The 19,937-nt window shown below is 42.8% G+C and overlaps 1 protein-coding gene across 1 annotated transcript in view; it reads right to left on the bottom strand.

The window, feature by feature from the left end:
• Positions 1–19,937, bottom strand: part of SMG1 (SMG1 nonsense mediated mRNA decay associated PI3K related kinase) — a 69,256-nt gene that overhangs the window by 48,023 nt on the left and 1,296 nt on the right. The window contains 13 exon segments of the mRNA XM_081338394.1: positions 426–556; positions 1,983–2,252; positions 2,996–3,097; positions 3,953–4,177; positions 5,362–5,535; positions 6,115–6,212; positions 6,346–6,418; positions 6,505–6,630; positions 7,204–7,417; positions 8,805–8,863; positions 10,308–10,444; positions 11,415–11,570; positions 12,393–12,556. Coding sequence (XP_081194520.1) covers positions 426–556; positions 1,983–2,252; positions 2,996–3,097; positions 3,953–4,177; positions 5,362–5,535; positions 6,115–6,212; positions 6,346–6,418; positions 6,505–6,630; positions 7,204–7,417; positions 8,805–8,863; positions 10,308–10,444; positions 11,415–11,570; positions 12,393–12,556 — 1,929 coding nt within the window.

Below are 19,937 nucleotides of genomic sequence, written 5' to 3'. Positions count from 1 at the left end.
GGTTTACAGGGAAAAATAAAAAAATTAAAATACATCACACACAAAATTAAAATCAATTAAAACTAAGATTAAATTAAATCCCTGAATTTAGACTAAAACCCCATTAATTAAATAATTAAAACCCCTCAGTCTGGGCCAGACAGCTCGAAAAACCAGGTTTTCAAGTCCCTGCGAAATGAGCGAAGGTCGGGGGCAGTCCTAAGCTCCATGGGAAGTTGGTTCCAAAGTTGCTCAAAGAATCCTTATATTTTGCCACAGGGATCTCACAGTGCATCCTCTCTTACCAAATAAGGGAGATCCTAGAGAACACGCAAGGACCGTTTTAAGAGTCCAGCAGGATTTCCCGCCAGGAGAACAAAATTGAAATCATTTGTAAACTGATTAAGTACCACAGTTTCTTATTTAAAGAATGAACTCCTTTGCACCTGGTGCAGTGTGAATAGAGGGTGTACAGCACTGCATACTGGACAGCTGGAAAGTGAACGGCTATTTCACCGTGGGCAACCATCAAATTCTTGCTCAGCAAAGCGAAGACCGTTGGGGACAGAGCCCACATCTGAAACACAAGCCGTAGTAGAATCTAAAACATATATCAAAATTACAGTGGTACCCTTGCTACTCATTGTTAATTGGTTCAGGGAGGTGCAATGAGTACCAAAAACGATGAGTACCAAACAAATTTTTCCCATGAGGAATAATGTAATGAGTCACAAGGCAGCTGACAATGACAGGTTCTAACTTGTGTGTTGAGTACCAAACAAACTATGAGTACCGGGACAAAGTTTTTGTGTCAAAATGTGCTGAATACCAAATTCGATGAGTTTTCAAAGCAGTTGAGGACTAAGGTACCACTGTACGTTCCTAGCAGAATTAAGGGTTGAAAATGACAAAAAAATAGATTGTTTTCTACAACCCTCTCCAATAATAAATACAAAGACTAGAGCAGTTGTGAAAAATATCTTACGAACTGTGATATAAAGGACGGGGCAGAGATGAACCTGGATACTTTACACCAGGGGTCTTCAAACTTGGCCCTTTTATGACCTGTGGACTTCAACTGTCAGAATTCCTCAGCCAGACATGTGTGCCTGGCTGAGGAATTCTGGGAGTTGAAGTCCACAAGTCATAAAAGGGCCAAGTTTGAAGATCCCTGCTTTACACAAATAATAAAAAAGCCAAAACAACTAGACATAGGGATAGTTGTTTCCCTCAGGCCCTTACTCTGCTGAACACCTAATTCCCACAGTACTGTCTAATGTCTGTATTTACCCATGTAGTATGGCTGTAATATTAAAGGTAAAGGTAACGGTTCCCCCGCACATGCGTGCTAGTCGTTTCCGACTCTAGGGGTCGGTGCTCATCTCCGTTTCAAAGCCGAAGAGCCAGCGCTTGTCCGAGGACGTCTCCGTGCTCATGTGGCCGGCATGACTAGATGCCAAAGGCGCACGGAACGCTGGCTGTAATATTATTTATCCTTATTATCTTCTTTATTCCCCCCTTATTGGTATTATGATGATGATGAAGATGATGAAGATGATGAAGATGATCATTATTCCGTTGCTTTGCATGTACACTAAAAGCTTCTGCACTGGAGACAAATTCAGACTTGGCCAAGTATTCCATTCAAATAAAAAAAAAGCTATTTACTGTATTTCCAATGGAAAGGTAAACACACCAGTGCACAAACTGAGATGGAGAATACAGGACCTACTTACTGAAGGAGTTTTAAAAGTAAATAAGGCTACTTTATCTTATCTGCGAATAAAATCCTGTAAATTTCCTTTAGAGCCATGTATTTCCATTCTGCTCCTATTGCAGAGCTTAAGATAAACAAATGGACTTCTTTTAAAAGCACAGAACTCCTCACGCACAGAAGTGCATTTACTTTGCACGATGGGTGCAAGGCTGCTTTACGTTTGCCACAGCCACATCAGTTGGGAAACTCAAAAATCACCCGTGCCCCAACTGTGGAGATAACTCACCCCAATCAATGAATTTTTGGCATTCCCAATTGTAGTCAGTGCACTGAGATCAAATATGACAACAAATTTTGCATTGGCCACGTCAAAAACGTGGTTCTTGAAAGCGTCGTGGAGAATTTCCGAACAAGCTTCGGGAAGCTGCAGGCTGCAAAGGAGACTATTCAAGGCACATGCCATTTCACCCAGAATCAACCTGTAGGCTGTTTCCAAAACGGGAATGTTCTTTAAGCTTAGCACTGCTTGATATACAGCGTGTGCGGCAGCAACCACCTTGAAAACAGAAAAATACAACGCGTCAAGAAGGTTCCTGCCCATGAAATGTTTCCTATAACTCACATTGATTCAAGACATGCTTCAAACCCGTTAAGTTTCCTTCCCTATAGGTGTGATGTCTCAACTGAGATTGATTTGCTGAGCGAGTGTCAGAATCCATTTATATCACATTCATAAATGTATGTTTAAAACATTATCCCCCCCCCCATGGATTCTGCCATCTCCCGAGGAAGGAGGAGCGCATGTGGATTCAGCCTGCCTTAGGTTATTTCAAAGACCAAGGGAAACCTTTTGAACTGGGGGAACAAAAGGGTTAGAGAAGGAGGCATCTGGCCTGTGTCTTCATTTAAATCTGTAGGGGGAAGAAGGCAATAACCATAAAGATTCGAAGTTCCTTTTTTTTCCCCCACGAAAGGGATGACACGAAGTAAAATGATGGGGGCTGACCAAATGGGGTTGAGGGAAAGGGGGTTGAACCAGGAACCCTTTATAAAGTTTCAATTTGTAAAACAATACTAAGTCCTGTCTTGTATTTCCACAACCAAGCATGTCCTAGTAAAAAATTCCTTTTGGACTAGAACTGACTCCAAGAGTTTTTGTTTTCCTAAGACGTGGATTGGGGTGGGTCCTGACAGCGAGAATAAAATGGTAGTTTAAAAATGGTAATTTAAAGGTTACTCTGAAAACAAAATCTTCTAAGGGCTCGTTTCTTGTGGCGTGCCATTTAATTTGCTGCTCACCTCTTTTTCCTTATGGTAGCGGAGCATAAGAAGCTTAGATTCTGGTATAAACAATTTCTCTATAAATGATGATGGAAGTTTCGTATTTATTTGTTCAACGATCTAGGCAAAAAAAAAAAAAAGAGGGCATTGGTATTTCCCGAGTAAACTTTCACTTTTGACTTAAAACATGGATTATGGATTGTTTGAAATGTTGTTCCCCGTTAAACCAGTGTATTTCTTTAGTTCTTTGTCAAACGAAAGTTAATTCATCAAAGTTAACAATGTAAAAGTAAAATGTGACAGGGATGATAGGCACTTTAGTGCACTTACGCACACACCCCTTGGGAACCTCTTAAATACGGGATGAGGTCCACAAAGGTTAAGTTGCAATAAAAAACTAAGAAAGTTAGTAGTTTTTAATCTATCAAATCCCACTTTTCCTGGAAGGAAAATCCAAGCCAGCCTTTTCAGATGCTCTTAGCAAACCTGCTCCTTTATTTTCTGATTATACCAGCAGGAGAGGATTTCTATTTGGCTGGCTAATTCTTTTAAAAACTGTATTTTACAGGTCCTACCCATAGTTATGAAGGACCCGTGAAACATAATTATCACTGGCATCAAACTATACCGAAGCATATTTCATGCATATTCCCAACTGGTCTTGTTATTGGTGTTATGTCTAGAAGGAAATATATTGTTTTTCTTTATTATGTAGAGAATATAATTTGTACAGCATTGACAGTGTATCCTAAAGGAATTGTTCATCCTGGCAAGAAAAATCCCACTTTTAATAGATAGCAAACACTAATTTGTTTAAGGCCATAACACGTATCTCTTAAAACTCACAACAAAGCCAAAGGATTAACTTTATTTTTCCGATCTACCCTTTTTTTTTTTTAAATCACTCCTGGTCTTACATTTTTAAACGAACAAAACTGTGTCATTAAATGCAGATATTATGAGGATTGTATGTACCAGCATCAATAAGTTCAACACCGAGATGATATAATCAGTACCACAAATCTGACAGTTTTCAAGCTGATCCAATCCATAGGTGATGATCATATCACAATGTATAGTCATGCTGGGATCCAGACTGCCAAGGAGGACACCGACACACTCATCGGCAGCAGTCAAGACCGTCTCAGAAAAAAAGACCTGGTTTGCGGCTGTCACACACCTCATTACTCTGTACAAAACCTGGGGGGGAAAAGATAAAAGTTAGTCACAATGAAAGTACACCATGTCATCCCTCTGAACTCACGCTGTCCATCCAAAGGTCTTTTGATCAGGCATGTCCAATTTTTTGTTAATATGCGCTGTGTGTGTAAATCACCATAGAGCCGGGTTGTCAAACTGCTGGCCCACGGGCCGGATGCATCAGAGCGAAACTACCCCCACCCCATTGCCGGCAATGGCAAAAAAAAGTCACGACACGTTGCAACATGTCAGGTGACGTTGCGACTGTTGACACGCCTGCCCTAGGAGGAACTACAACTCGATCTCACAAATCTAAGCTTATCTCAGTGCAATCTCTGGGATGAATCAGATGTTTAATTGCTACGGAGAGCAACATTTGTGACCGAACTGCCCTAAAAAGGCTTTTCTGTGGCAGCCGCTAAGCAAGTGCCGTGGTCGTTAAGCAAACTAATGGTTCGCTACAGGCGGTGGTTTTGCAGAAAATGTTTTGCAAAATGTGGGCCGTCTGACCGTGGGATGCTGCAAAGGGTTATAAATGAGGCCTTGGCATCTTGAATCCCAGTCGTAAGTAGCCCCAAGGTAAGTCTGTTGCAACTTTGAAAGGACTACATCTACGCAGTAAGGTGTGTGAGATGAAAGCAACACATTTTCCACTTTCACCCCAGAAATGGAAGTCACTATTATTATACCTTTAGATTAGCATGGCGTCATTTGCCAACAAAACTGCTCAACCGCAGTTGATGTAATAGCAAATTAATGTTATCATACCTAATATTGAAAATCTAAGGAGAGGAGCTGCTCGGACATCACCCCTGAATTGTATCGGAAGAGGAATGGGAGGGAAGAAACGAGAGGAGAGAGGGAAGAGAGTAGAGGAGGGGGAAGGAAGTAGGAAGGTTGGAGGGAAAGAGGAGAAGTGGGGAGAAACGGGAGGGGAGTGGTGAGGGAAAGAGGAGAGGAGAGGAAGAAGAGGGAAGTAGGAAAGAAAGGAGAAAGGGAGAAAGTAGAGAAGAGGGAAGAGAGAGAAGGAGGGTGGATACAGTGAAAGGGGAAATGGGCGAGCAGCACCCAAACCTATGTGTAGGTATCTATGTACTGCGGTATATTTGTTGATTTGTTTGTGGAAGAAACGGGGGGAAATAAATAAATAAACGAAACTGCTCAACCGCACGAAGGAGACTCACGTCAGTTACATATCCTTCGGTGATCGGTGGCCCCCGAATGGGACTGAAACGCTCCCCGATGCTCCTCACCACCGTGCTGAACACGCGAAGCAGAGCTGCCAGTTTGGGCAGCGAAACAGATGGAGGAGGAATATCTTCATCAACGGACTCTCCGGAAGCGACATGGCCGAGGTCCTACGTGAAAAAAAAACAACGTATAAAGGTGGTCCTCATTGAGGTTGTGCTCAGAACTGCAGCCTGGGGTGGGGGGTGGGGGTAGGTCTTTAACATCGAGGGACAAAGGATACGGCTGGCGACCTCCTTAGCCTTCAAATCTCCCTGCTTCCTTTTCATTTATACGCAGTCCGTAAAACTCCTACCGACCTTTTTAAGTGCTGTAGGAGTTTAGCAAAAGTGGGTTTAAAAGTAGTGTCCCTCAACCGTATCCATTTTAAGATGCGTGGACGTCAACTCCCAGAATTCCCCAGCCAGCAAGAGTTGCCATGGTTGAGAAACGCTGGCTTGTTACTCTTGAGGGTAACTTTAAGGAACAAATCAAACATGATAGCAAGTAATTCGTGACGTAAAGGGGTAGCGAGGAGGAGGAGAACCTTTTTCCAAGAGTGAAAAAAAAGATCCTTCAGGAAATTAGCTACAGGGTTCACAGTATTCGCTTTCTGACAGGGACGCAGCTAAGAACCGGAGTTACTCGCTAGAAAGTATCTCACTTTTCCCCCAGCATTTATTCCAATTCAAGAGAGACGGCCTCATTACCTCAGCATAAGCTTCCATGTCCTCTAGAAACTGACCCAGGAGTGTGGTAGAAAAGGCAAGGTCAGCTACCCAAAATGGTTCCAGACTCTGTAACCATCCTGTAAAAAGTGCCAGAGCAATGGGGAGGGGGAAAAAAAGCATACATATTAGAAGTAACTCTTGATCTTCCCAAAGGAAATCAGAGCATGTCACACGGCCATCACATGAAGCTATTTTATTTTTCAGGCTTACCTGAGACTTGCTGGGTCAGAGAAGGTTTTTGAGTGTGATCAATATGCCACCCAACTAATATGTCAACTGTGTCCTTGGAAAGCAATACACAAAAGTTAATCCACCTGCAACACATCATGGGCCCCGTAAGAGGCAAAAAGGGGGGGGGGAGGCTCTTACCCTAAAATTAGTGCTGAAAATGTGAGGGTAACAACGAGACACGAGAAGGATGCACTTGACACATTTACACAGCAATTCGGGTGTATCCACATTCTCTAGGATAGACTGCAGGCTAGTCATGACGAGCTTTGTGAGAGAGAGAGAGAGAGAGAGAGAGAGATTGAGAGAGAGAGAGAGAGAGAGAGAGAGAGAGAGAGAGAGAGAGAGAGAGAGAGAGAGAGAGAGAGAGAGAGAGAGAGAGAGAGAGAGAGAGAGAGAGAAGAAACACAGTTCTGTAAATCCGTGCAAAACAAGCATGGCTACAACTATCCAAAAAGCAATTACGGTAAATAAATCAGAGATGGATGCAGTTTTTATTGCACAATTCACAAAAGTCATCCAATCCACTAAGAAGCACGACTGTAATCGTCAGCGGCAAGGATTTCAGAAAAGCTGCTTGCAAAGTTAGAATGAGCTTCCCTTTATGCCTGTACTTTTGATACTCTATTCCATGTCTTTAGGTCTTTTATATTTTTAAAAAGATAGATGGATAGATGAATAGACGGCTGGCTGGCTGGACAAGATCCCCACTGACTAATATAATCTCTCGTTCATTTGCATGCCATTAGCCCAACAGAAACTTTTACTTAAGACACGAGCTGGGACTTCAGATCTTTGTCTGAAAAGCAAAACAATCTCCAGATTAACTTTGGTTCTCACTTGCATTACGGATGAAAAGGCTTTCTTCTCTCCCACAGTCTCCAGCGCCTTGTAACTTGCACACAAGTAAAGCAGTTTAACTTCATCTTTAGTGGAGGAACTAAATTTGCTAAAAATCCATTTAAAGATCTTCTCAGCTTCGTAGCTCAAAGAAGCGCAAAGAAGGCCAAGACAGAGAGCCCCCTCCTGTCTCAACTCCTGAAGCAATTTGCTACTGCATTGAGGAAGAGGGAGAAAAAAATAAAACGGGTTATGAAATAAAAGCCTGTGAACAATTCCAGCCTGGAATTAAAAATGACAATTAGAGCTCCTGAAAGTTGGTTTGTGAAAACTACAGAAACCGCAAGGAATGCACTCACACATTCAAGCCAGCATCTCATCCACACAGATATAAATTCCCATTCATGCATAAAGGTAGTCCTCGACTTACAACCATTCATTTAGTGACCGGTCACAGCAGCACTGAGGAAAAGTGACTTATGACTGGTTCTCGCACTTATGACCACTGCAACATCCCTCGTGGTCAAGTGATCAAAATCTGGGTGCTTGGCAACTGGCATGTACTTACGACAGTTGCCGTGTCACAACGTCATGTGATCACCATTTGCAACCTTCCCAGCCGGCTTTTGACAAGCAAAGTCGATGGAGGAAGACAGACTTGCCTAGGGGTAGGCAAGCTTGGCTCTTTTATGACTTGCGGACTTCAACTCCCAGAATTCCTGAGCCAGCATGGGGGAACAATGGCCCCCTTCATGACTTGTGGACTTCCAGAATTCCTGAGCCAACATGGGGGAAACTTTGGCCCTTTCATGACTCGTGGACTTCAACTCCCAGAATTCCTGAGCCAGCATGGCTCAGCTTGGAAACCTCTCTTTCCCCTCAGCATGACTGGCTCAGGAATTCTGGGAGTTGAAGTCCACAAGTCATAAAAGAGCCAAGCTTGCCTAGCCCTGGACTTGCCTAACAACCCCATGATTCACTGAATAACTGCAGGGATTTACTTAACAGCCATGGCCAAAAAAGGTCGTAAACTGGGGTGTAACTCACTTATCTGCCTTGCTTAAAAACAGAAACATTGGGCTCAGTTGTGGTCATAAGTCAAGGCCCCCCCTGTACGTTCCTACGCCCATCCTTCCCCCCTCAGATCAACGAACAGTTTTGAAGCCATTTTCCTGCTGATGGTTTGTGCCAAGCGCTCTGAACAAACTGATAGGATGGAAGAAGCTTCCTTGATGCTTTTTGACCGCTTCCTTCCTCATGGCTGGCTAAAAGGAGGTGCAGAATTCATGGATCCATTTTAGGACGTGCCAGAACATTCCACCCCCTGTGGATCATGTCATTTGGGGACAAGCCCAGCTTGGCAGTTTTCAGATGACCCCCTAAATTGGCTTGTTCCGGGTCCAGATTACCCTCAAGAATAGCTTGAGTGACTTCCAGTTTGGGAGGATTTTCTTCCCAGAAGCTGCCAAGCCATCTGTTGGAAATGGCGCGCTCGGAAGGGGAAACGGAACGCTTGCCGGGATCGCCAGAGCTGCCCATTATTCCCAGAGGGGCTCGGCCAGGAACGATCACCCTTCCGAAGCTGCCTTATTCCGACTTACCTTTCATTAAGCACATCATGTATGGCAGTCAAGATATTATCCAGTTGTTTAACAAGGACCTGCAAGAGTCAACATAGAAAGGTTTCACCAACAGGGTGACTTGCAATGCAAATTCAGGCTGTCTTCTCAAAAGTGTTCTTCTTCAAAAGGCAACTGGACTCTGAGTGTGTGTGTGTGTGTGTGTGTGTGTGTGTGTGTTTTCCCCCTTGAGGAAGAAGAAGGAAACCTTTCGCTTCTCATCCAAGAAGCTTCATCCCTTGCCGTCAGAACCGATGAAGCTTCTTGGGTGAGAAGCGAAACGTTTTCGTCTTCCTCCTCAGGGACCTTTGAGACAATTATGACCTGGATGGCTGCGAATCCCCACAGACCTTCAGTCTGTCTTCTCTCGTGGTAACTGCCACCACGATTTATTTTCCATCCGCTGGTCCAACTGGTGATCCGTTGCTGCCTGAACTCAACCCGCCAGCCAAGGGAGCTGAGTCTGGCCTGAACAGAACATAAATGCTTGTTTAAGAGACATGAGCTTGTTTTGGCCTTCGGCGCTCACGGGTCCAGCTTTCCCCCCCCCCCTCCACTTCCCTTATCACTTTAGTGTGTCAGCATCTTTTATGTAAGCTGGAGGATAAAAATAGAATTCTTGACTCTCGCTAAAAATTATAGGCAAATAAGTAGTCCTTGACTTAAGAGCCACTGATTTAGCGAGCATTCGCAGTCATAACCGCAGCGGAAAAAGTGACTTAGGACCAGTCCTCACGCTTATGAACGTCGCAGAATTCACGTAGTCACACTATCAAAATTTGGGCACTTGGCAAATGACATGCAATTGAGGAGGGTTGCAACATCTGGTGTGTGTGTGTGTGAGTGTGTGAGTGTGTGTGTGTGTGTGTGTGTCAGTGTCAGGTAGTTGCCATTTGTGACTTTCCCAGCTGACTTCTGACCAGTCAATGGGGGAAGCCAGATTCTCTTTAACGACTGGGGGATTTATTGAACTACAGTGATCTGCTTAACAACTGTAACAAAAACGGTGTGTGTGTGTGTTGGGGGGTGTTTGTGTGTGTGAGGTAGTCGCCATTTGTGACCTTCCCAGCTGACTTCTGACCAGTCAATGGGGGAAGCCAGATTCTCTTTAACGACCGGGGGGGATTAACTGAACTGCAGTGATCTGCTTAACAACTGTGGCAAAAACGGTGTATCTGTCTGTCTGTGTGTGTGTGTGTGTAAAATCAAGCCCAACTCGCTTAACCACCACCTTGCTTAGCAAGGGACATTACGGCCTCCATTCTGGTTGTGAGTCAAGGACTCCCTGTAACACACAAAGGCTACAGTACCAGAAGGCTACACCTTCCTGGGGAAAAAGGGCAAAGGTAAACAATTCCAGCCTTGTTATGAAGAAGCCTGGATGATCCTTTGCATGGAGGCACCAGGAGTCCTCACGCATAAAGCAAAGGGGCGCTTAAGTCAAGAGAAAAAGAAAAGAAAAAGCAATACATGACAATACTTAACCAGTTTGTTGTCTGGTTGCTGAATAAACTCTTTCAGTTGCTTTACAGTAGTCAGTCTTCGATCCCTGTCATCTTCCCGAGTAATCCTCCGAAGAAGATTTGACAGTCGAGACTCATCAGAGTAAGACAATGATCGCTCTAGAAATTGAGATAATGGCACACGCATGTCCTTCTCTTCCGGAATCAGACCCGTTCCCGTCACAATAAACAGAACTTCTATTTTTAATTCACTTGGCCACAACTAACGGTAAACAGCTTCCATCAACTTTGCTGCAGGATTTTTGGCTCAGAAAGAAACCAAAATCTGTAAAAGGGGGCCACCTAATAAAAAAACCCCTTTTATTACAATGTTCTCAGGGCAACGTAGAATAGAGCAGAGCTGGAAGGGACCTTGGAGGTCTTCTAGTCCAGCCCCCTGCTCGAGCAGGAGAACCTATACCCATCTCAAACAGGTGACTGTCTAGCCTCTTCTTAAAAACCTCCAGTAATGGAGCTCCCACGATTTCTGGTGGCAAAGATGTTCCACTGGTTGTTTGTCCTCACCGTCAGGAAGTTTCTCCTTAATTCCAGGTTGCTTCTCTCTTTGATCAGTTTCCAACCATTGTTTCTCGTCCTGCCCTCTGGTGCTTTGGTGAACCACCTGGCCCCCTCTGCCTTGTGGCAGCCCCTCAAATACTGGAAGATTGCTATCATGTCTCCCCTATTTCTTCTTTTCTTTAGACTGGCCAAACCCAAGTCCCGCAGCCGTTCTTCGTATGTTTTAGCCTCCAGGCCCCTGATCATTTTAGCTGCTCTTCTCTGAATTTTTTCCAAACTCTCAACATCTTTTTTGTGATATGGTGACCAAAATTGGCTGTAGCATTCCAGGTGTGGCCTCACTAGGGTTTTATAAAGCGGTACAAATACCCCACATGATCTTGATTCTATGCCTTCTGTTTATATTTGATGTAAAATAAACCGTAGTATGATTATATTCAGTATTAAGAGTTTTATATTGTCAAGCCCTTGACGTGATTCTAATTTTAAGGAGACCTTTACGGTGCTTACTGGAATAATAAAACCAACTCAAAGCAACGTCCCATTTTCTACCGGCGCACGCAGTTCTTACCCTGTGTTTTCCTCATGTCTTTTGCGACTAAAGCACGATTGCCATGCTGAACACTGGTAAAATCAGGATTGGTCACATTGTTAACTCTCAGCTCTTGCCCCAACGACTTCCGACCATAAGTATTTTCCCCAGATCCTCCATTGACACTGTAGCCACCTTTGATTTAAACCAGATTTTGTGTTTGTTTTAAAAGGAAAGCATTAGAATCACTTGGAAATTACACAGTGTCCTACAGCAGAAGCTGACAATGTTTTTGGGGGGTTAAAGGCCCCGCAGGGGTGCACCACTGATCAATAACATCCGGTCCTGATGTTGCAAGCATATCTGGCCAATTGTTTCTCCTACCCCCAAATTAAAAATACTGTATAGCCTCCTCCAGGAAACAAGGCAGGACAGAAAGTGATCAATATTTCAATTTTTTTTTAACCTTGCTATTTTAAAAAAAGGTTTCCACCAGTGGTGGGATTCAGCCAGTTCGCACCACTTCGGCAGAACTGGTAGCTAATTTTTTGTTGCCCGGGCCCAGAATGGACTTCCGGAAACGGCATCCGCAGAGAGGACCGGTGGTTCACACATTTGAATCCCACCACTGGCTTCCACCTATAAAAATCATTTCACTAATTAACACGGATGTGATTCAATTGCCCCATCTTTAACAAAATATGACACAGCACAATAGTGAGTCCAATAAAAACTGACCAGGGGCTTGGGCAGGGGTAGGCAACCTTGGCTCTTTGATGACTCGTGGACTTCAACTCCCAGAATTCCTGAGCCAGCCATGCCGAGGGGAAAGGGAGAGGTTTCCAAGCTGAGCCACGCTGGCTCAGGAATTCTGGGAGTTGAAGTCCACGAGTCATCAAAGAGCCAAGGTTGCCTAAACCTGAGCTTGGGTGACAGCCATGAAACCAAAATATCCAAACTAATTCATTTCTTTTACAGCCGTAACTGCTTCGTATCAAATTAAGATCATCTTTGTACCTTTTTCTTCATTCTGGAGGTCAGCGGAGACTCTGATATCATCATGTCTGTGTCGAGACACCACCGTTGAATTTGAAGGTTGTAATCCATAGGAGGAAGAACTACTCCGGTCTCTGGATGAAGAGTATTTTAAATTCTCTTGGTCAGCTGATTGATTGTCACTTCTGTAAGAAGAAAAAGTCTGTGAGGTGCTTTCAAGCCTTGGCCCCTAGGAGTTGGGTTGACGTTTAGAATATCCAATGTCATTAATTAATTCAACCAATCACTTCCTGCTCATCTCACCGCAAGGCGACTATAGGTGGCTTACAACATTAAAACCAAAAGGGCTGAATAGTAAAACAAGAGAGAAAAAAATAAATAAGATAACAAGTAAAACCTACGAATCTTCCTTAGAGATAACAAATTAATAGTAGTTCTTCATTAATCTCCTAAGATGATTTGTTACCACCTGCACAAGCCGAGAAGGGACACTTGAGCCAGGAAGATACTATTTTATTTTTAATTTTTTAAATGTTGGCCAAAAAGACTAGTAGCAAGAGCTCTTCTATGCATTAAGAAGCAAATGTACCACGAGCAGAATAAAAACTCGAGGGCGTCTCCTTCTTAAAAAGTTCGTTCGGCTCCCTTCTCAAATATGGATGCAGTGTGTCCCAGCATTTATGCTTAGACGCTCTTTCTTCTGCAATCTTTTTACCCGCCCACTGTAGAGCAGAATTCAACAAGGAGCAGCTTCAGAGCATCCCATTGTGACAAGAAACGTGCAGAGTGGAGGGTGGAAATGCTGTATTATTACCTAGAGCAGACATGATCCGGCCCGCAAAGTGGTTTCATGTGGCCCCCGAAGCCATCCTGGAAACAGTGAGGGAACGGCCCCCATTGCCTTGGCCCTGGCCCAGAGACCCTCCTTCTGCCAGAGACCCCCAGATCTGTCCCACTCCTGCCCAGGCCCCCATAGGCACCCTTGATGCCAGTGATGTAGAGCTGGCCATGCCCACCCAGTAGGCCATACACACTCCAGCTGCGCCCACCCAGTAGGCCACGCCCACCCTGGCCATACCCCCCCCCAAGGGCAACCACAATGCTGATGTGGCCCTCAATGAAATTGAGTTTGACACCCCTGACCTAGAGGGTTAAAACACCCTCTTTCAGCTCATTGGGCCCCTGGTGTGAACAAGATCACTGTGCAAAGATAGAAGGGACAGGGAGATTATTAAACAGCCATACTGGGTCATTTTCCAAGAAAGAAGCAGAGCTGTTTACATACTCGCCTGTATCTACAATGACGTCAGCACAAATGTACACAGCGCTATAGACAAACCAGCAAACATTACTGGATATTCTGACAAAGCTTTCAGCCAGGGGATAGATTTTGCAGTTTGTATCCCCTGGGACATGATAAAACATGGATACAGAAGTTAGTACAGAATTCCATTTTAAAATCAGGCAGGAACATTTTCTTGTTATGAGTAAAGTAGTGGATAAATAAGGAACCTCTTTTAAGTTTCCTTCTTTGAGTCTGCTATAAAAATACATAGCCAAATATTCTTTGCATGCTAGTTTCTGAGAAATGCACATTTACATGTTTTTTTCATGCCATTTCAAGTTAACTCATCACCACATCAAACTATGCCACGCATAAGTAAATAAATAAACAGTTGCTCAGAGGGTAAGGTAACATACAGATCTATTAATTTTCATATATTAAAAGCCATAATATGTAGGTCATTACTATAATGCACGTGTATCCCATATCTCCTTAAAAACAACCAACATGATTATTAAGCGAGCATGAGTTTTATACGCTTTACTAAACAAAATGGCTTTCAGAATCGAAAATAGCTAATACATAAAGCTGCCTTGATCAAGGGACGATGATGATGATGATGATGATGATGATGATGATTGAGGCAGATCACTGGAAAGGACTTGATAGATGGAAAAAAAATGCCAACTCCAGTGTAAACATCTGGCTGATTGTGCAGAGAACCATAATAAATAAAGGGCTTTATTATTATTATTATTTTAATTAAATTTATTATGGCCACCCCTCCAGAAGATTGGGCAGCTGACAGAATCCAAATGTACAAATGAAACGGTTTTAAAAACAAAACGAAACATGGCAGACTGAACTAAAATCAACCACCAAAATTAACACACACACACACACAGAAAAGGACACACAACCCTCAGGCCTGGGAACAAAGCCAGGTCTTAAGAGCCTCCCAGAACTGTAGTAGTGTTGGCACAATATGCATATGGGGACAGGGAGAAATGCTGTTTCAGAGGGCAGGGTCAACAACAGGAAATAACTTGTGGAGAAACAAAAGCCAATGCAGCCATCACTTTCAAGAGGTGTGGAAATACTCACAAGTTTCAAAAGCCTCATTTTGTCTCCAATATACCCAACAGATAGCGTTCGGTTGGGTATATAGTATATATATATAGTATATAGTACTATAGATAGTAGGCAGATAACGTTCCCAACTGCAGCCACCACGTTCCTTGCTAAGCATCCTGAAACTGAATTGAGAATTTCTGAATACTATGCAGAGGAGAGAATCACGCAGCATGACAATAAATGTGTTTGGTTTGGTTTCGGAATGACCGTGTACAAATCAGTAACAGTGGCTTATGGGGGAAAAAAGGAGGTTAAAATAAACCACAGCTTAATATTAATAAAATGTAGGACTCTAGCCGTATTTTGGTATCATACAAGCTAAGTCACCATACAACTGACATGTTTTTATTGATACTGAGGATTTGTTTAATCTCTATAAATGTAGATAGAATATTTAATCAAAATAGTCTTAATGTCATCTTTTTCTACATATAAAACAGGGCAATTGCAGGACCTGTCGTATATAATCTACACGCACCACTAAGCTGTAACATTATAGATCAACCACATGCCTAGGTTCATGTGACATGCTGCGCCAAGACATATTAATGGCTTAGTATGATAACAAGAATGCAGCCCCTGTTAAAACGGAACTAAACATGTATGGTGGTGTACAAGTGTTTTCCTACATGCACAATTGCAAAAATCATGTGGCGTTGCAGACAGACAATGGAAACCAAATACTTCTAAGAAGCTTAGGCTGTAAAGCCATCTACCAACAGCCCAAACTTGTGCAATTACATGGTGGGCAAAACCTCACTGACTAATTACCAAGGTAGGCAAAATGCATTTCATTTTCAAAAGCCTCATTTTGACAGCGAAAATGCAGTTTCAGGCTTGAAAGCCTTTATTCTGAGGCTGGGATACTTGGGGGGGGGCGAGATACTTCTCATGCTTGGAATGAAGCATTTCATACTTGAAATGTTTCAGAAGGCATGCCTCTATTTAAGCAGCCATCCTAAATCACAGTCCGAATCAAATTAAAGACAAATAATGCTTTATTTCCCCTTCCGGACGCCAACTCAAGCAAATCCAAATTAGGTGGAAGTTCTACGAGAATCTTGCTAGCTTTATGAAGTTGTCTAGACAAGAGAAATAAAGGCCAGATTGTGAGCCAATCTAAACTGCATGATGGGAAAAATTAGCAATTCACTAACCTAGCTACAGCTGGAGTATTTCCTGAAATCTCAAATCTAAATACCTCATTTCCCACGTGCTTTCGGGTTTGGGGGTTTGGGGGGGGGGGTTTGCAACACCTGACGGGGTCCACCTTGGTGGAAGAGCTGCGTTACCCAACTACAGCCCCATCTACCATCTATCCCGTCAGTTTAAAAATAGTTTCAACAGAAACAGCGCAACATCGTGGAGGCAAAACATGCAAAGTTTGGTTTCAGACAGCAGGGGGAAAGAAACAAATCTGTCTAACCACATGAAATATCAGAATTGGGTGGGGAACCTATGATTCTCTAGATACAGGTAGTCCTCGACTTACGATCACAATGGAGTCCAACATTTCGGTTGCTAAGCGAGGCAGTTGTTAAGGGAGCCTTCCACCGTTTTATGACCTTTCTTGCCAGGGTTCAGTGAATCCCTGCAGTTGTTCGAGTTAGTAACATGGTTGTAAAGTGAATCTGGATTCCCCGTTGACTTTTTGTCACAAAAGGGGATCGTAGGATTCTAGGAGACTGCAACCATCATAAATATGAACCAGTTGCCAATCATCCGAATGTTGATCATGTGACCCTAGGGATGCTGCAACGGTCATCTGAAAACTGGTCCATAAGTCACTTTTTTTCAGTGCTGTTGTAACTTCGAATGGTCATTAAACAAATGGTTGTAAGTCAAGGATTACGGGTATTGCTGAGGCAGAATTCCCAGTTCATTCAGCATGGCCAGGGATAGGCAACCTTGGCTCTTTTATGACTTGTGGACTTCAACTCCCAGAATTCCTGAGCCAGCATGGGGAAAACCTTGGCTCTTTTATGACTTGTGGACTTCAACTCCCAGAATTCCTGAGCCAGCATGGGGAAAACCTTGGCCCCTTCATGACTTGTGGACTTCAACTCCCAGAATTCCTGAGCCAGCCTGGGGAAAACCTTGGCCCCTTCATGACTTGTGGACTTCAACTCCCAGAATTCCTGAGCCAGCATGGGGAAAACCTTGGCCCCTTCATGACTTGTGGACTTCAACTCCCAGAATTCCTGAGCCAACATGGGGGAAACTTTGGCCCTTTCATGACTTGTGGACTTCAACTCCCAGAATTCCTGAGCCAGCATGGGGGAAACTTGGTCACTAAGTAAGGAAGATCTTGTAATGCCGGGCCCGGCTGAATATCCACACAGATCAGGGGTGTCAAGCTTGCCACATCAGCAATGGGGTGAGCATGGGCTGGCAGTTTGTCACCCATGACATAGATGTATGCTTTCAAGTGTTCCAGGGCTTTGTAATGGCAAATCTCTATATCTGAAATAAATCTAGTTTTATATGTTTGAAAAATCAATGCATACTTTGGATTGTAATTCTATTTCTGTTGTTTTTAAGAGATATTTATCTTTTATGGGTTTATTGCCTTTTAATGTTGCAAGTCACTCTGAAGCAAGATGGGTGGCAAACAATTTAATAAATAAAACAAATATACAATACTTCAGAGAGACGTTCTGGAGTCCACAAGAAAACTCAAAAAGAATTGTCAAAGCTCCAGCGTTATGCCTTTAATTGTACACACAGTAGGAAACATTTGAGATTGTGTTAGCCAGTGGTTAGATTCACATGTCATTCTAAGCCATAACAATGCTTTAGAATCTGCAATGGCTGGGTTCACCATAACACATTAAACCAAACACCGGGCACATCATATTAGGTCTCTAGTGAGCGAAACCAATCGGTTTCCCACCAAAAATCCGTCTTTGAAAAATAATAATAATAAATAAACTAGTGATAATAGTTTGTCTGGTCCTAATAAGATGATTCTCTAACCCAACTGCATAAAAGATGTAGCCCACAGACCACACGTGGCCAACCAAAACATTCTGATCCTTTTTAAAAGCCACCTTAGTCACCCATTTCCCCCTCTAAAAACCCCACAAGATCAGGCTCATTGGGGACCTGCCCACTTTTGAAATGCAGATCTTAACACATCAGACCAAGCTTACTGTGGCTTTTGAGCCAACCACGGTCTGAACCCCTCTTCCAACTGACAGACCACTAAAATATATCTTACTTTAAAAACACAAACCTTTTAGAAGATAAAGACTGGGGACTTCCCCTGCCCCCCAGAACCCACCCGTGCATCCGTTTCCATGCGCCCAAGGAGAGGTGGGCCTTAAGTTTCTTGAACAAGTTAAGTCTCCAGGCTACATCAAGGAATTTTCAAAAGTAGATCGTGATATCACAAAAGGACCTGTTCTTACGTAATAGTTTTTTTAAAAAAAGCTCAAGGTTATGCCTGCGAGCATAGGTAAAGTAATCACTGGGATCTTAAAATAATATAAAAGCTGTCTGTGAGGTTGTATTTGCTCTCAAAGCAGAATTGGTTTTTGTTTTTATATATCTGAATTGTCTATGTCCATGTCAAATGACAAATATGACAAATTGCTCCAGACAGGCATGCCTTTCTAACTTATCACAAGTTTGCAGTAGTGTATTTCTTTAAAAAAAAAAGAAGTGTGAATCTACAAAAAAAGGGGGGGAAAGAAGCCTTAACATCTAACAAACACATTATCTCACTGACTTTCTCCTTCCCATAAAGCTATCAACAAGTTATCAACTAGGCAACAAAGTTGCAAAACGAAAGTCCTGTGAAATTATCCAAGCCCTCCAACAGCCCCAGTTTTTTTTTAAAAAAATCCCAATTCATATTAAAGATCCTGCGAAATAAAACTGAAATACGACTGATATTTTTCTGCGTATCTAAATATTTCATATTTGGAAATATTTCCACGGAGACGAGCGCTGATAGTTTGTTACAGCAAAACTGTTTAATTTTACTACCTTTTAGAAACAAATAGGAAAGAGGCTGCACTTCATCAAATGTTACTCCCAGTTGGAAGTTTCCTAGAAGTGCGATATATTTGTTGACTTGTTTGTGGAAGAAATGGGAAAATAAAATTGATTTTTTAAAAAAAACGGTGGTGGGAAGTTTGCACCTTCAGAAGCGCAAGAGTCTATTGTTTCTTTACAATAAATTGGCAAAGAAAGAAAGAAAGAAAGAAAGAAAGAAAGAAAGAAAGAAAGAAAGAAAGAAAGAAAGAAAGAAGAAAGAAAGAAAGAAAGAAAGAAAGAAAGAAAGAAAGAAAAAGAGAAAGAAAGAAAGAAAGAAAGAAAGAAAGAAAGAAAGAAAGAAAGAAAGAAAGAAAGAAAGAAAGAAAGAAAGAAAGAAAGAAAGAAAGAAAGACAGGTCTTTCTCAACATTTTAAATCTCTTATATAGTTTTCCCTCTCCCTGTAAGTCTTCTTTAAAAAAAAAAGGCCTTATGCTTTTTTCCTGGTCTCCTTCTCTCACCCATCCCAAAAGCAGCACAGTAAGCTAGATAACAGGAACCAGGAACCACACAGAGCACAACAATTTGTTCTGTGTACAACAGACACACAACAAGGAAAGACAACGTTGCAGAAGCAATCCTTCTGTGAAAAGGCCTACTGAAAAGTATAGGAAGAGTGAAAGAAAAACCTTATGAATCACCTCTCTGGCAGACCTTGTTAGCTCCATTTGGCCAACTTTATTATGCCTACGTACACTTTTGAAATATTACCCGCCCAGGTGCATAACCATAAACGAAAGTAACTTCTAAGGCTCGTCACCAAAAAACAACCTGCCTGTTTGTCCAGCTTCCCCAAGGTTGAAGCTCATCGGATGGGACAACATCTCCCCTTCCACACTGGACAAAACCAACAGAGGGGGGGAAAAAATCCCTTTTTAAACATGTCCCTTGGAGTAAAAACTGCCAACGAGGAAGGGATCGCTAAGCTAATCTATGGAGATTCTCAATCATCCAAGTCATAATTGTCCCAACGGTGCTTTGCTCTTTCACCCCACCCTGCCCTCCAAAAAAGGCAACTGGACTCTTTTGGGGTATTTCTCCCCCCCCCCCCCGCTTGAAAAGGATTCACTATCTCATCCAAGAAACTTCTTCAATTCAGTTCAGTCCC

Source organism: Vipera berus (genome assembly GCF_964194415.1).
Source record: "Vipera berus genome assembly, chromosome: 13".
In the NCBI taxonomy this organism is placed as follows: domain Eukaryota; kingdom Metazoa; phylum Chordata; class Lepidosauria; order Squamata; family Viperidae; genus Vipera; species Vipera berus.
The sequence above is the reverse complement of the archived record's forward strand: the minus strand, read 5'-3'. Positions and strand labels throughout refer to the sequence as shown.